The sequence below is a fragment of the Fusarium falciforme genome, chromosome 4, assembly GCF_026873545.1.
Source record: "Fusarium falciforme chromosome 4, complete sequence".
Lineage (NCBI taxonomy): Eukaryota > Fungi > Ascomycota > Sordariomycetes > Hypocreales > Nectriaceae > Fusarium > Fusarium falciforme.
The window spans coordinates 2440140-2456741 of record NC_070547.1 but is presented as its reverse complement, the minus strand read 5'-3'; the positions used below and the strand labels follow the sequence as shown (position 1 = coordinate 2456741).

At 53.6% G+C, this 16602-nt stretch overlaps 4 protein-coding genes across 4 annotated transcripts; 1 reads left to right on the top strand and 3 right to left on the bottom strand.

Moving 5' to 3' along the window:
* Positions 1–581: 581 nt before the first annotated feature.
* Positions 582–4866, top strand: NCS54_00550800 (Pyruvate carboxylase; the record flags this gene model as incomplete). The annotated part of the gene is made up of 12 exons (XM_053151009.1): positions 582–720; positions 837–857; positions 917–924; positions 1003–1014; positions 1081–1118; positions 1179–1210; positions 1268–1387; positions 1440–1501; positions 1560–2406; positions 2458–3354; positions 3406–4706; positions 4759–4866. 12 exons carry the CDS (start codon positions 582–584, stop codon positions 4864–4866), a joined length of 3585 nt encoding a protein of 1194 aa, XP_053006984.1.
* Positions 4867–5694: 828 nt separating this feature from the next.
* On the bottom strand, positions 5695–7064 carry NCS54_00550700 (Hypothetical protein; the record flags this gene model as incomplete). Its single annotated transcript, XM_053151008.1, has 2 exons — positions 5695–6802; positions 6856–7064. 2 exons carry the CDS (start codon positions 7062–7064, stop codon positions 5695–5697), a joined length of 1317 nt encoding a protein of 438 aa, XP_053006983.1.
* A 2445-nt stretch (positions 7065–9509) lies between these two features.
* On the bottom strand, positions 9510–10089 carry NCS54_00550600 (Hypothetical protein; the record flags this gene model as incomplete). The annotated part of the gene is made up of 2 exons (XM_053151007.1): positions 9510–9864; positions 9926–10089. The coding sequence occupies 2 exons, from the start codon at positions 10087–10089 to the stop codon at positions 9510–9512; spliced, it is 519 nt and encodes a 172-aa protein (XP_053006982.1).
* A 1916-nt stretch (positions 10090–12005) lies between these two features.
* Positions 12006–12685, bottom strand: NCS54_00550500 (Hypothetical protein; the record flags this gene model as incomplete). Its single annotated transcript, XM_053151006.1, has 2 exons — positions 12006–12548; positions 12629–12685. The coding sequence occupies 2 exons, from the start codon at positions 12683–12685 to the stop codon at positions 12006–12008; spliced, it is 600 nt and encodes a 199-aa protein (XP_053006981.1).
* Positions 12686–16602: the final 3917 nt, after the last annotated feature.

Here is a 16602-nt window from a genome sequence, read left to right as displayed (position 1 = left end):
GTGAGTGAGGTACCGACCGCGCCGTCCCCGCCTGCGCGCACCGCACCGTCGTCTGGAGGTACAAGCCATTTTCCTGGGATGAATGCGCCTTCCCACTCCATCATGATGGGCATCTCTCAAGACACGCCCTCCGCGCCTCCGCCTTCCAAATTACACTCCCTACCGTCCTGGGTAGCTCTCCCCCCCCGGCGGCCGGGTGTGTCACCGACGAGTCTCATCGAGCTTGCGATGGCGCTTGGGGTCGTCCCTACAAAATCCCCTCGCCCGCCTGCCTCTCTCTTCCTCGCATTCTCTCCCCTCTAACCCTCCAACCCTTTCCCCTTTGCTACAGAGTATCACCTTCATCCTCACGCCGCCTCTCTGTGCTACTGGGTGATATCGCGGTCAATTCGTGAGCTGGAAGAGCTGTCGTGGTATCTTCATACCGACAAGCGTGCTCGTTACCCCACCACCAAAGAAAAGACCCCGCCATCCCCGAGCTCTCGACTGCGAAGCTCCCCCTCTCCGCCAGAGCTTGTCGCCTGCCTCCATCACCAGCAGCTTCGTTCGCTTTCAGTTGTCTCTGACACCAATCGCCCAACATGACTGCCGAAGCCCCCCAGCAGCCCCTCACCTTCAACGATGTCTTCGAGGATGATGATGTCGAGGAGATCAAGGAGGCCAACACGGTCCACCACATCCGTGCCAACTCCAGCATCATGCACGTGAAGAAGATTCTCGGTGAGTACCCGGCGCGCGCTTCAGGGCCGTCAATGGCTTCGCAAATGGGCCCAATGGCTCCTTTTGCGCTTACTCAAAGAACCCTCGCTGACTCGGCTCTCTTCGCTCTTCTACAGTCGCCAACCGTGGTGAAATTCGTAAGTCACAGCTGACCCATTCCCTTGATCGGACCCGCAATCGGCTAACATGTGAACAGCCATTCGTGTATGCTGCCCTTCCATTCCTTCCAACCGACCGTCCAATTTTAGACACTGCCAAGCTAACGCGGATACCCCATGATAGATTTTCAGAACTGTGAGTCCTGGCCCTCGGCATTGGTCGACGTGTTTTGTCTGGGATACAGCGACTAACCCTCACTAGGCTCACGAGCTGTCTCTGCACACTGTTGCAGTCTTCAGGTACCCCTCACTTGAATCCACGGTCCGCCGGCGCGAGTGTTCATAAACTAACTCTCTCAGTTATGAGGATCGGTTGAGCATGCACCGACAGAGTACGAGACTACCCTGTGCCGTGTTTCAATGATGGCTTTGCTGACCACGTTCCACAGAGGCCGATGAAGCCTACGTCATTGGCAAGCGAGGACAGTACACCCCTGTCGCCGCGTACCTGGCTGGCGATGAGATTATCAAAATTGCCGTTGAGCACGGCGTGCAGATGATCCACCCTGGTTCGACTAACCCTTCGGTATCCGGGATTCCCCACGCTAACTTGGTCCCCAGGATACGGTTTCCTCTCCGAGAACGCCGAGTTTGCCCGCAACGTCGAGAAGGCTGGCCTCATTGTAAGTCTAAATCTACCCCACAACTCCCGTCATGTCCGTGCACTAACCCCGGACCTAGTTCGTCGGCCCCTCTCCCGACGTGATCGATGCTCTCGGTGACAAGGTCTCTGCCCGAAAGCTCGCCAACGCTGCCAACGTCCCTGTCGTCCCTGGTACCAATGGTGCTGTCGAGCGGTACGAGGAGGTCAAGGACTTCACTGACAAGTATGGCTTCCCCATCATCATCAAGGCTGCCTTCGGTGGTGGTGGCCGAGGTATGCGAGTCGTCCGTGAGCAGGAAAGCCTGAAGGAGTCCTTCGAGCGTGCCACCTCTGAGGCCAAGACTGCTTTCGGTAACGGTACCGTCTTTGTCGAGCGATTCCTTGACAAGCCCAAGCACATCGAGGTCCAGCTTCTCGGTGACAACCACGGCAACATTGTTCACCTGTACGAGCGTGACTGCTCCGTTCAGCGACGACACCAGAAGGTCGTTGAGATTGCCCCTGCCAAGGACCTTCCCGCCGATGTCCGTGACAACATTCTCAACGATGCTGTCCGTCTGGCCAAGACTGCCGGCTACCGCAATGCAGGCACTGCGGAGTTCCTGGTTGACCAGCAGAACCGCTACTACTTCATCGAGATCAACCCTCGTATCCAGGTCGAGCACACCATCACTGAGGAGATCACTGGCATCGACATTGTCGCTGCTCAGATCCAGATCGCCGCTGGTGCTACTCTGGGCCAGCTCGGCCTCACCCAGGACCGCATTTCCACCCGTGGTTTCGCTATCCAGTGCCGAATCACCACCGAAGATCCCGCCCAGGGCTTCCAGCCTGACACTGGCAAGATCGAGGTCTACCGCTCTTCTGGTGGTAACGGTGTCCGTCTGGACACTGGTAACGGTTATGCCGGTGCTGTCATCACTCGTAAGTGTACACATACATCGATTAATTAAGACCTTACTAACTCCAAATTAGCCCACTACGACAGCATGCTTACCAAGCTGTCCACACATGCTAGCACATACGAGATTGCCCGCAGAAAGTCTCTGCGTGCCCTGATCGAGTTCCGTATCCGAGGTGTCAAGACCAACATCCCCTTCCTGGCTTCCCTTCTCACCCACCCCACCTTCATCGATGGAAACTGCTGGACCACCTTCATCGACGACACTCCTCAGCTCTTCGACCTCATTGGCAGCCAGAACCGTGCCCAGAAGCTGCTGGCTTACCTCGGTGACGTTGCCGTCAACGGTAGCAGCATCAAGGGCCAGATCGGCGAGCCCAAGTTCAAGGGTGAGATCGCTATCCCTGAGCTCATCAACTCTGCTGGCCAGAAGATCGACACCAGCTTGCCCTACCAGAAGGGATGGCGAAACATCATCCTTGAGCAGGGCCCCAAGGCCTTCGCCAAGGCTGTCCGCGAGTACAAGGGTACTCTTCTCATGGATACCACCTGGCGTGACGCCCACCAGTCTCTCCTGGCTACCCGTGTCCGTACCGTTGATCTCCTGAACATCGCCAAGGAGACCAGCCACGCCCTCTCCAACCTCTACTCTCTTGAGTGCTGGGGTGGTGCCACCTTCGATGTCGCCATGCGATTCCTCTACGAGGACCCCTGGGACCGACTCCGCAAGATGCGAAAGCTCGTCCCCAACATCCCCTTCCAGATGCTTCTCCGTGGCGCCAACGGTGTTGCCTACGCCTCGCTGCCTGACAACGCCATTGACCACTTCGTTGACCAGGCCAAGAAGAACGGTGTTGATATCTTCCGTGTCTTCGATGCTCTCAACGACATCAACCAGCTTGAGGTCGGTATTAAGGCAGTTCACAAGGCTGGTGGTGTTGTGGAGGGTACCGTGTGCTTCTCCGGAGACAGTGAGTCTTCTCCCCTCTATTCTTCGTAACCTCTGCTAACCATTCATGTAGTGTTGAACCCCAACAAGAAGTACAACCTCGAGTACTACCTCGATCTTGTTGAGAAGCTCGTCAAGCTCGACATCCACGTCCTGGGTATCAAGGATATGGCTGGTGTTCTCAAGCCCCACGCCGCTACCCTCCTGATCGGCTCTATCCGCAAGAAGTACCCCGATCTTCCCATCCACGTCCACACCCACGACTCTGCCGGTACCGGTGTGGCCTCCATGGTTGCTTGCGCCAAGGCTGGTGCTGATGCTGTCGATGCTGCCACTGACAGCCTGTCTGGCATGACCTCTCAGCCCAGCATCAACGCCATCATTGCCTCGCTTGAGGGTACTGATCTTGACCCTGGTCTGGATGCCAAGCTCGTCCGAGCTCTCGACGTCTACTGGTCCCAGCTCCGCCTGCTCTACTCTCCCTTCGAGGCCCATCTTGCCGGCCCCGATCCCGAGGTTTACGAGCACGAGATTCCTGGTGGTCAGCTGACCAACATGATGTTCCAGGCTTCTCAGCTTGGTCTTGGATCTCAGTGGCTTGAGACCAAGAAGGCCTATGAGCACGCCAACGATCTCCTTGGCGACATCGTCAAGGTCACCCCCACCTCCAAGGTCGTCGGTGATCTTGCCCAGTTCATGGTCTCCAACGGCCTCTCCCCCGAGGACGTCAAGGCTCGTGCCTCTGAGCTCGACTTCCCCGGCTCCGTTCTGGAGTTCCTTGAGGGTATGATGGGTCAGCCCTACGGCGGCTTCCCCGAGCCTCTGCGATCTGATGCCCTCCGTGGCCGACGCAAGCTCGACAAGCGACCTGGTCTCTACCTCGACCCCGTCGACTTCACCAAGACCAAGCGCGATCTCGCCAAGAAGTACGGTGCCCCCATCACCGAGTGCGACATTGCCTCGTACGTCATGTACCCCAAGGTCTTTGAGGACTACAAGAAGTTTGTCCAGCAGTACGGCGATCTTTCCGTCCTGCCCACTCGATACTTCCTTTCTCGCCCTGAGATTGGTGAGGAGTTCAACGTTGAGCTCGAGAAGGGCAAGGTTCTTATCCTCAAGCTTCTTGCTGTCGGCCCCCTGTCCGAGAACACCGGCCAGCGTGAGGTCTTCTTCGAGATGAACGGCGAGGTCCGACAGGTCACCGTCGTCGACAAGAAGGCCGCCGTTGAGAACATCAGCCGACCCAAGGCTGATGCTGGCGACAGCAGCCAGGTTGGCGCTCCCATGTCTGGTGTGCTGGTCGAGCTCCGAGTCCACGAGGGCTCCGAGGTCAAGAAGGGTGACCCTCTTGCTGTCCTCTCTGCCATGAAGATGGTGAGTAACCCTATCATGTGTATTTGTGAACAGTTGCTAACTTTGACTTCAGGAAATGGTCATCTCTGCTCCCCACAGCGGAAAGGTTGCCAGCCTCCAGGTCCGGGAGGGTGACTCGGTCGACGGCTCCGACCTTGTCTGCCGCATTGAGAAGGCTTAATTACACCCAAAAGGAGATTGGAACGTTGCTTTGCAGTAAAAGGGTTGGGAAGAATTGCTTTATGGGTATGGATAACTGAGCGGAGTACCTCACAGAGAAGCTGATGGGAGAAAGCTCTGGGTTCGGCGCGAGGAGACGTCCTATGAATGAATAGCCTTTTGAACAGGACTTTGAATACAATTATGAATAGCTTCAGTCGTTAGGATACCTTTTGAAATCAGAAGTTGCTCTCTGAAGAGTATCAAGTAGCCACTTTGAGGATGGGGGTGACATGTCTTGAGCCTGACTGTGAGAAGTGAGGCAGCTTAGATTACTTCTACTAACTCCAAGCTTGCTATTATATGAAATACTTATGAAATATTCCTAAGGGTTCACTAAGGATTAGCACCCAGCTATCATAAATTAGGTGGTCAAGTTGGTGTGCCGGATATCCGCTCCTCATGGGAGATTCATCTTAGCTTGAGCCCCTGGTTGTGGACCAGCCTCGGTCACCAACGGTACATGCAGCGATGGATTCAAGGCAATACACGTGTAGCAAGGTCCTTTCTTTTCTAAGCGTTCCTCCTCCCTTTCTCACTTTTGAAGGTCGTGCAGAACTTTTCAAGAGAGATCTTGTGAGAGGAGGTAAAGAAGATAGTTGATGGGGTAAAATCTACTGGTAAACAAATATCCATCCCAAGACGCCAATCCATAATCCAACTCCATAGAACAGCCCAAACTCCCAGCATATCCACATGGTGTACATGTCAATGCGTGAAACTCCAAAAACCCAGCCATAAGTTTTGCGTCTCATATCAAAAGCCTCGTCAAGTCCTGTCAACCGGTCACTTAAAACTGGTATGGCTTGGCACCTGGGTACGCCTCATATGTAGGTGAGCGCTGTGGCCGTGCAAAGCCCGAGTTGAAGTCAAAGCCGGAGTTGTTGTTGATTGGGGACTGTGGCTCCTGGGGGTACTGTCGCTGGGGGGCAGGGTGGGAGCCATAATGCGCCTCGGGGGCTGGAGTGTGAGATTGTTGGCCGTAACCGTAGTCATGCTGAGGAGCGGGGGATTGACGAGCAGGCTGGGCGTAGGCGTAGTCGTTCTGGGGAGCGGGAGATTGGCGATATCCGTTAAAGTCATCCTGAGGAGCTTGTCTCATGCCGTAGCCCTGGGGAGCTGGCGAAGGGCCACCTCGATATCCGCCATAGTTTGCATGATCATTCTGAACTGAAGATTGACCATAGCCTTGCATCTGACCATAACCTTGCGTTTGACCATATCCTTGATTCTGGCCATATCGTTCATTACCAGTGGGGGCTTCAAATGCCTGGTCTGAGTAACCATTTCCACCAATCGAGTTATAATTGTATGCTTGATGATCAATGGGCGAGTAGGCATCCGGGGCCTGGTTATGGGCCAAGTAACCGCTCGAGTTGTTGATCGGTTGGCTGTATGGGTTCAACTGGTTCGAACCGTTGTTCATGACGCCCACCTGCTGGCCTGTAGCTGGCTTCTTGGCAAGAGAGTCCAGCTCGACAGCTTCCTCATGGACCATGACCTTCTTGTTGCTGGCCTCGTCCCAGCTGGGCATTTCGGGGAGGGCATCGTCGTTTCGCGGCTTGGACATTTCGAACTCGGCGTACTGGGGTGGCTCGGAATGGGAGGACTTGGGTGCAGGCGCAAATTGGGGCACAGTCGAGTTCATAGTCGAGGGGTTCATAGGAGGCTCTGATCGGTATCCGTGGTGCTGGTTCTGGGGGGCGTAAGGGTCGTCGAGATGCTTGATTTTGCGGCCGCCAGGAGGATCGCAAGCACCGCAGCAGTTGCCGCAGCACTGCAGGCATTGGAAGCAGCTACAGCAGCATGAGAGACCACAGCAACAGCAGCGGATGATACACCAGAGGATGCTAAATATGATGAGACCACCAATGATAATGACGCCAATAACCGGCCACCTAGACGTTGTTAGTGGGGAAATAACACGACTTATATGATAGACAGCACATACTTGCACCAGGGCACATTCATGCAGTTGTCCCAGCTCGAGAAGGCGGTCGCAAAATCATCGACTTTTCCCGCGGCGTCGGCGACTGCAGCGTTACCAACTTCCTGTCGCCGCACCAGGCCGGCGGCAAGGCTTCGAATGACCTTGTCCTTGACGATCTCCCAGTCGCTTCCCCGGAGACTCCGGGTCATGGCCTCGTCGATAGAGGGCATTGTGGCGGTTTTCAAGCTGAAATCGAGTAAATGATGCTGTGAGTATCGAATAACGAATGTTTCGGCAAGTTCGTTGAGATAGGTGTCGTAGAAATTGAGGTAGGTTCGAGGGGTATTCCAAGAGAGTGGTATTGCTCCGTCGCATGAGCTGAGTGAGTTGAGTAGGTGGTTCACAACGCGCGTCTGTCGGTTGACTGAGAAACGATTGAATCTATTAATGGAGCTCTGGAAGCAGAATACGAATGCTTCAGATTTTCAGCGTGGATGTGTCTGTCGGGCGGGCTGTCGTGGAATGAAGGAACGCAGCGGACGGATGTCAGTCGAGTCAGTCGCGGGAGTGATTCAAACAGAAGTTAAAGCGACGCTCGCGCCGATAAAGAAAAAGAGAGTAGAAACGAAAAAAAGAAGAAAGAGTGAGAGTAAAATCCAGAAAAGGATCGAGAAGATGCCGTAGAGGCGGTGGCCGTGTCAGCACAAGGCGTTTAAAAAGAGGGAGGCTCGAGTTCAAGAATAGAAGCGAGAAGGAGGGAGGAAGGAAGCAACACGCGGCCCAGAAGCCAGTCAGAGTCAAAGACGGGCAGGAAGGAAGGAACCAAAGGGAACCGACGGGGAGGTTTTGGCGGGCTTCTTCAAGGAGGCGCTGGAACGGAGGGCCGCTAGTGGTCTGCGGCGTGGTAATTTACCCCTTGGAGGCGCCAAGGACCCCTGTCGAGCAGATGCTGAAACCGTGAAACCTTGGGGGCCATGCAGGTTTCCTGTGGGCTCGCGCTTGTCAGTAGACGATCCAGTCGAGTCGTTTACGGACCCAACAATACGCGGCTGGACAAAGAAAGGCTGAATTTCAACAGAGGTACAAATACAGAGTACGCGGAATAAAGATCTGAGCAGATATCACCGTACAGAAACACATTGTCATGGATATCGTCGTTTGATCGTCGACCATGGTCTAGCCCTTGCAAGTACAAGGTCGGGGCGATCACCAGTTCGTGAGACATTCTCAAGGGAGGCTGTGAACGAAACCTGCAAATCCTCATTATGAGACAGACAGACGCAAAAATCGGCAATGCCGTCATGCCGCCAAAGCAGGTTTTGGGTCAAGATCATGACTCTCAGTGTGCTACTGTCATGGTTTTGCATCTTGTAGACACCAACATGAGAATTGCCTGTCAATCAAGTCAACCTCTGACTGCGCCGTTCTCGGCACTGAGTGATATAAAATCAAGCTAATTCCTGTCAAACCATATGCTGCCACTCTCACGTCAAACAACCCCCGTCCTGGTGCGGCACGAGGTCCGCATGGCATGGGTAAGGTTCGTTCTCTTGCGGGATGGTTTCATCTACATGAGCATCGAGAGGAAGACCAACCTTAAAAGCCACGCTGAGAGTATCAAGAAAGAGAACTACGTAATATATGTTTTTTTTTTCTTTCTTTCTTTTTTCACTAGAGACTCGCACCTTGATCATTATTCTCATACATAACTCAGACTGGCCATCTTCCCAACGCGGGCAATCCAGGGGTTCCGGAAATGACAGGGTCACTTCGATTACCGGACGATCCCGTCGCAGGCCTGACTAGAAAAGCTGAAACACATGACGAGAAGCTGTCATTGAACATCATTTCCTCCGGCTCGGCAGGTCTTCAGTACCATCATAGCATAGACTGCTCATTCATTGGTCTATGCCGGTTTTTAACTCTGTACCGCGTTTCTCACCGCCAGCAACTTTGACTTTACTCGGCCCCGAGGATGAGTTGACTTTTGTGGTGTTTTGATTGCGATATGCAAGAGGGATTGACATTGATAAATTGTTCTAGCTACCAGATCATCGTTAATTGCTACACCAAAACAACCAATCAACCCTTTTCAGTACGCGCTCCGTTAATAACGTTTCATGCAGACTCAACGGCTGTGGCTGTGGAAGAGAGGTCGTGTCTCGTCGAGAGAACCACTGACAGCGGAGTGGCGCCCGCTTGCCACTCGATACCCTCCAGAGCACATGAATGGTTGGCTGCTTGTTGGACACTGTCTTGGACTGACAGCTCGTACGAATCTGGAGCTGGGACCGGATCCCCGCCTTGCATTGCACAGCTGATGACTCCTGTAGATCATGGCAGCCAACACAAGCAGTAGCTTGAGGTATGAAGCACAGGTCTCTCTCACCTCGATAGATGCTCTTAAATCAGTATGATGAAACTTGAGCATGACGTCAGATGATTTCTCAGTGTGTACAAAGCTATATTGAGCGTATGAAGAGCAGATATTGCTGAGCAAGTGACACAAGATGATATGCCCTTGCCATCACCATATTACACGAATACCTCCATCGCCTCTATCGTCAAGCCTGACAGTAAAGCATCCAGTCCAATTCAATTCCAGAAACGCCTCATCAGTGGTATCCTTTTTCCCCAAACGGCCGTTCCAGCATCGTCATCCCCTGGCAGTTCCCTTACTTGCCCGGGGGAGGGCCAGCAGGCGGCGTGTAGCCTGGGTCGTCGCGCTGATATGTGCCCTGAGGAGCCTGAACACCAGAGTACTGCCCTTGACCGTAGTATCCGTCGTTGGGGTTAAAGGTGGTGCCCGTGTACTGGGGCTGCTGGTGCTGGGCGTAGGCAGGTGGAGGCGGGGGCGGGCCGTATCCATACTGCTGCTGCTGGTTGTAATCGCCCTGGTAGCCGCCCTGGTTGTAGTCGTGCATCTGGTGGTTGTTCTGGTTGTTGCCCCAAGGCTTGTTGTTGGGAGCCATCCAGCCAGTGCCGTAGATGGGCGTGACGCCACGGCGGCGGCGACGACGAGAGGAGAATCTGAGAGGACCATGGTCAGTATCTTGTGGTGAATGGAATGGAGAATGTAGAGATGGCTTACAAGCATGTCAGGATGAGGAAGAAGAGGAAAATGCAGACGCCGGCCAGGACCCAGCGTCCCCAGTAGGACCAGTTGCTACGCCTGCATTCGCGGCGGAAGCTGTCATAGACGTAGCCGTAAGGGCAGCCCCAGGCGCGCTCAAAGATTTCCTCGACGGGCGCCATGGTAGAGGCGTTGATTAGGTAGATTCGCGATGAGAACTCGCGATGTGGGTGATGATGTTTTTTTCTTTTTCTGTTGAATGCTTGCGGGCGAGGTTGGTCGAGCGAGAGACAAGGCTGTCAAGGTATGTAGTGGTGTCGCAAACACGCCGACCACGGTTAGCGAGGTGATCGGGGGGAGGCGTCGAATCGGTGGTTAATGACGTGGACTACTGGTAATAGTAAGACCAACAGGTGGTGACGTCGAACGACGAACAATAGATGGAGGGGGAGTTTTGATTTTGTAGGTGAGAAAATAGGTAGGTATTGTAGGTAGATGAAGTCAATGGAATCACCTGGTGCGAGGGGAAAGAGAAAGAGGCAGCCAATGCAATCATGCGGGAGCACACGTATTTTCTACTGCGTCGTCAACCAAGAGAGCCAAGCTCCCAAGCCCAAAGCCAAGAGAAATCCCGGCACGCCCAAACCGTCATCCCACTCGCTCAATCACGACCAGTTTACGCTGGGCATCACAAGGACCTTTTTCTCGGCACGCCCACTTTTTCGGCTCATTTGTAATTTGTCTCGTGGCTGTGCCCAGAAGGTGTATTGAGCCGTTTCGGAGCTTGGCGAAGAGGTGGTAGCATGTTTTACGGGTTTGGTTGCTGTAACGATTTTGCCTTTTTGATGCAAGCGAATATGCCGCTCTTCCCGTCAATGCTGACCGTTTGAATGAGATACTATCTCATTGAATTGACAAGCAATTCCCAATAAGCATCAAGGGTATCATCTACACTGTTGTCAGCGACTTCAATATAATTACTTTCTACTCCGTAGACTAGGTACCTACAGTAACAAACCCGTATCATCCCACACCGAAGCTCACCTCTCGGTCGGAGAAACCAAATAATCGAACAACAGAGTCACCTGCCCTTTTCCGTCAAAAAATCCTGCTCAGCCTCACGTCGTCGTCTTTCCCTAATCCCACTTAGGCCTTGAAGCGTCGCCACCAACCTCTTGGCCCCGACTCTGGGATGACGTCTCCCCTTCCCCAGCCCCGAGAGCTCCACCCCCGAATTGACAAGGGGATTCACAAAAACCCCAGTACATAGCCATGCCTGCTGTGCTTCGAGAACCTATGCTATGTTGCGAGAAGCTTCTACTAATTAAACAACTGCCAACTAATGGTGATCAATCTCCTTCAAGATTGTTAGATCTCAGTCCAGACATCGCCATTGCCATGATCTAACAAACAGTGGAATTCAACCCAAGCTTTAGATAACAGGCCACATCCGGTATGCCCCGTGTTCCCATCACACGTCATTACGCAATTCCGTCGTACAAAAACAAAGCATCCTTTCACAGGAATTCACGTTCCAAAAATCAGCCATGATGCACGAAATTAATTCAATTAACGACGTGGACGAAGAGTCTCGTGCTGATAAGCGCTAGAGAGACTGCAACATGTCTAGGTAGCATCATTGCATCGTATCGCATCGCATCGCATCAAGCGTCACGACCCGCTCAGTAGTCGTCAGCCGCTGAGCCTCTCTCATAATTCCAAATCCTCAACCTCGTCGACGAGGCAAAGGTCGCTTCATTCATCCATGTATACAAGGCTTGGTATTCCCTTTCATGCCTTCCAGTCCATTCATTGCCATCCGTGTCGCTCAAGTCCAGTAAATCCATCCGTCGTCACCGACGACACCGCTGCATCCAGATTCCAGAGACAGGGCGAAAGCTGTCTTCCATGGTAATCATCGAGAGGAGAGTCGCTGTCAGAAGATTGACGGCAAGTTGCTTTTAGGCACCAAAAACGCCGTCATGAGACATGCTGAGAAGCGACCAAAAAAATTCAGTATCCCCAACTCCGTTGCCCTTCGTAACGATCAGAATCGTCCATCGTATAAGTGTAAAGGAATTCGTCAAGGACTCGGCGTCTAGAGACCAGCCCTGGGGAAAGAGTATCGCTGGCGTCGAAGCTCATCGGCAGCCTTCATGTTGCGCTCGGCGGCTTGTTGAGCCTGCTGCCGCGCAGCGAGGGCGTTGATCTTCTCGCGGGCCTTGAGCAGGCTGCTGTTGTCCTGCTGCTTGATCTTGGATCGAATGTCGTAGAGGGTTATGAGGGTCGAGGCTCGGTCGATGTCATCTTCAAACTGTATGGCAGCCTTGTCAGCAGCCAGTTCCCAACTCCGCCGAGGAGGCGACAGGTAGTGGAGGCGCCTCACATCAGATTCACCACGGCGAGGAGTGCCGGGGATGGAATTGCCAGCTGAGCCGGGCAGAGAACTGGGGGAGAGGATTCGGCGGCCAAACTTGTCAAACTTGCCCTCTGAGGACCAGTGGCGCTGGATGCCCGAGGGGCGTCGCGAGTTATGAGCGGAAGGCGTTGAGTGGGAGGTGGATGCTTGTGCGTCGGTCGCGGTATGGTTGCTCGTGGAGGGGAGGTTCACCGTGACGATGGCGGCGGCGGCTTGGGGTTCCTGATGCGCAGGAGATGTCAGTAATGAGCCACGGCGCGTATCATGGGCACAAAATGGGAATGGTCATGACGAGAACATACAGCAGCGCCGAGGTTGCTGAGGTCGGCGAGCACCTGAGAAAGCTGGAGGCTCTCCATGATCGAGATGGCGAGGTAGTGTGTAATGTGTTATGTACGGCGGTGATGGTGATAGTTGTGCTTGTCGGGAATGCTTCCTATCGAGCTCATGTGAAGTCGAGGAGGAAGAAAAGGTTTGGTCGGATTAGGAGTGAAGCGGAGGTTAGCACGGAGGAGGGGGCCTCGGGGGAGGGAGGTATGACGGATTTTATTGAGCACCCCTTGGTTCACAAAAGCTGAGGTGTCAGCGCTGGGTTGACCTGAACTGGGCTGGCGGCTGCTGCCTTCTGGGCTGGCTCCTGGGTGAATTTTGGGTTTCCCCTTCAGTGAAGTGGAGGGCAAAGCGGGGAGCCCGCCTCGCGCTTTCCAAAATCAACTGTGGGATTTGTTTAGCGTGTGTTGTGCGCGTGTGCCAAGCGGCAGGGGCGAAAAGCGGGTCCCAGTTTTTTTTCCATTGTGGAGGGCACCACGGGGCACCTCATCGAGGATCAATCAGTCCTTGGGCTTACAACGAATGTCACAGCAAACACACAAACGGAGGATGAGGAATTGCTTGTTCGCGTCTCCTGATTTCATCGGTCCGGATCGACGGCCTCTCACGAGACGGTTACGGAATTACGTAGCTGAGTAATACCGGTCAGTAATCAAGCCTGGTGGGATCTCACAATTCAACACTGGATGGGAAGTCTGCACCTGCTGAGAAATGGATATTAGTGAAGCGACATGTGCCCTCGCTCTCGACGATTATAGACTCCTCAATCATTGGCTGATGATAGACGATCAAGCTTCCAGAGCGTCCAGAGGCTGCAGGGCTTCAGCTTCTGCATGTATCGTGCAGATGAAAGCCGGATCCCCCCGGATGCATTGGATCCATGGATCTTGGGAGAGAGGGGCAGCGGGCGGGACGAGGGTCAGCACGGGCAGGCGTCTAACTTAGCTCCCAGGCCCTTGCGAGCTCGACTCCTCCCCCACACATTCAAGTTCCTCATGGCTTCAACATTGGTGCTGCCAGTATCAAGTTTGTGAGATCTAAAACGCCACGGTCGAGCTTGAGCTGAGCTACTCCTTGCCTCGTCTGAAAGCCTACATCTCACCGCTTCTCTCACATATCAACTGCACATCCTTTCTTTTACCATCGGGATCGATCGGGCCTGGCTCGACTTGATCTTCGCCCTCTCCGGTCATGGTGGGCGAAGGTCCTTTCCAAGGCTGGATAAAGGATGCGGTGCATTCCACACGGAGGCCACGGAACATAGAACCTGGAGCCTGGGGTCTCCCATCCAACACCACCTGTGCCCCAGGCAGGGGGAAGCATCACCGACGGGTTCGTCACCCAAGGCTGGGCTTACAGCATGCACTGCGCTGCACCACAGCACACACCAGCGGGCAGAGGGAGAATCGACACCCGCCTATCTCTCGAATCCAACTGCCGTGTCCTTCCGCCCTGTCCCCTGTGCAATCCGTGCCATTGGGCCGCAGTTAGGGGCTTGCATCTTGGATCTGGCGTTCGCGCTGGAGGAATTACTGCCATGTGCGTCATGGCCTGAATGACCAGGTCAGCTCTCCAGTCCTCGACTCTGCCCAGGAGATTCCAGGTCAGGCAGCCCATCATTAACTTCGACAGGACACCCTTCAAGCACATCTCCCCGAATCCATCCGATGTCGGGGCACATGACCAACCCTTTGTTTGTATCGACATGTCTCGAAGATGCTGCAGGCGAGTGCAACCCCCCCACTGGATTTCCCCGCAAAACGCAGACACACGCGTGAGCATTTCCTTGCTTGTCTAGCCCCCCTTGCTACGAGGGAACGGCGGAGCTGCCAGCCGCATTCGGGTTACAATCCCGACTTTGCCGTTGCAATTCCCATCTCGTCGCTCCTTGATGATCAGGCACAGCATGAGGTGGAGTTGACCTTCCCTTCTCGAAAAACGCATATCGCAGATCCTTTGTTGGCTTCTTGTCCCAAGGACCCCGAGACTCCGAGATACCCGCGACACTCCCTAGAAGAGCAACTAGGCAGCAAGGCAGAGTTCCAGTTGTCCAGGCAATTGTTTCTCTGATTCAACACTCCCGCAGCATGCTGCTACTGTGCCCATCGCTCCATCTTCCTCTTGTTGACATCGGAATACGGCACCGGTCCGTAAGCCTCAAGCCAAAAGACCCGCCCCCGCGTGGATCCTCGGGGCCGGCCCCGCTGCGGGTCTGTCCCGGCCCGGTCTAAAGCCCCGGATTCCACTGTTATCCCATCTTCTGTCCACATAAGGCAGAGAAGAAAGCTAAGTCAAAAAGGCTCCACGAGGTCGGGGGCCAGGGGCCTCAGAGCAACCCAACAGAGAAGAAAGCTTCTTTGTCAAAGAAGCATAGTCTGCTTCTGTATCTGCATACCTCGCACCATTAACCTTTGGGAGGCATAGAAGGTGCCTGTGTGTGCCAGTCCTAGTTCATGCCCCTTTGTCAAAGAGATGATAGTTCTCAAGGGCTTGCTCACCGTTGTTCACCCACAGTCTTGTTCTTGCCCGAGAACATCCTCTTTCAACACCTGAACAATAAGAAGACTAACCTTGAACAATATCTCTGGGAGCTGGCGTATATATAGTCCCAAGTACTCGGTACTTTTCTCTCTGTGTTCACAGCCAACCAGCAGCGATCTGAACTGGAACTGTGCCTGCAATACATCCATCTGATACAAGAGGCGCGCCGGTCACGATCACTCAAGTAGCGAACCACAAGAGAGTCAATACATTAACCATGTCAGGTTATAAGTATTCCGAGTACGACGGAGGATGCTACTCCCCTGAGCGCTCGCTCTCCTCTCCCACAGACTCTTTTACGAGCTATAAGCAGCTCCGTAAGAATGTTCGCTCGCGCTCCTGGCGCAGTTGCCATGCGCTCAATCGTACCGCCTCTCGGGGTATGGAGCTTGCTCGACGATTGTCTCGCAAGCATTCGAGAAATGCCAGGGCTCTCTACGACCTCGTCATGGCCCTTCCCGATATCCCACCCACATGTAAGAAATTGCCCAAGTGCGAGGATATGCCAGTCAGCCTGAACAGGGCCGATACAGATAGGTCGGACATGACAGAGGCTGAAATTCTGGGCCAGCAGCTGTTGCCCGTCCAGACTTGCCTGTGTGGCTTTTCGCCATGCGACGGCAAGTCTTTCAGGTGTCTCGAGGCAGGCATCAGAGCTCGGTCTCCATGCCCGCGATAACTATGAGTGAGTTACCCAGCCGGCATTTGACGCAGGTCAGTCACAAAGTTGGAATAATGGGTCAAAGGTGAGTTCGCCCCTATACCCAAGTACTACCTCACAGCTTGGGATCAAGGGTCCAGGATATTTATTATCTCTCAATATATATCAACAATGAAAATTGGAATTGTCTCACAATTAGTCTTTTCACCTTGTGATAACCTCTTCGTGCTCATTTGTCTACCTAAATAGAGGGGGGCTTCATATGCCACATAGACAATAACAATAGCATCTACCAGCCCAGAATGGATTAAGAAGGCCCAAGAAGCAGGCCATGCTGAATACAAAACACATACACTTTCTGTGCCCATGATCTACTCCCAGGTGATTTGCAAGACTACCTTGGAAGATCGATAACAACATATTCGCTCCATATACTGCAGCCCAATTAGACCTAACCATAAATTCAACAAGAGAACACGCGCAAAAAACATCCAAGTGGTCTCCAACCTGCTTGTGTTCCCTACTCTTTCAAGGAGGGCCGACAACGTAACTTGAAGGAACGTATTGTTAGGTTTCTGAGACTCAACAATGAGACAAGGCAGCGGGTGGATAAGCATTTCTAAGAATTTGGGCCACGCCGAGTCAGACATGCATATTACTCAATGCCAAGAATAGAAGCTTAGCACAGCTAAGCTTTCCTCAAGCACTTGGCATAGTAAAGGCCCAACGAGAGATAAAGAAATA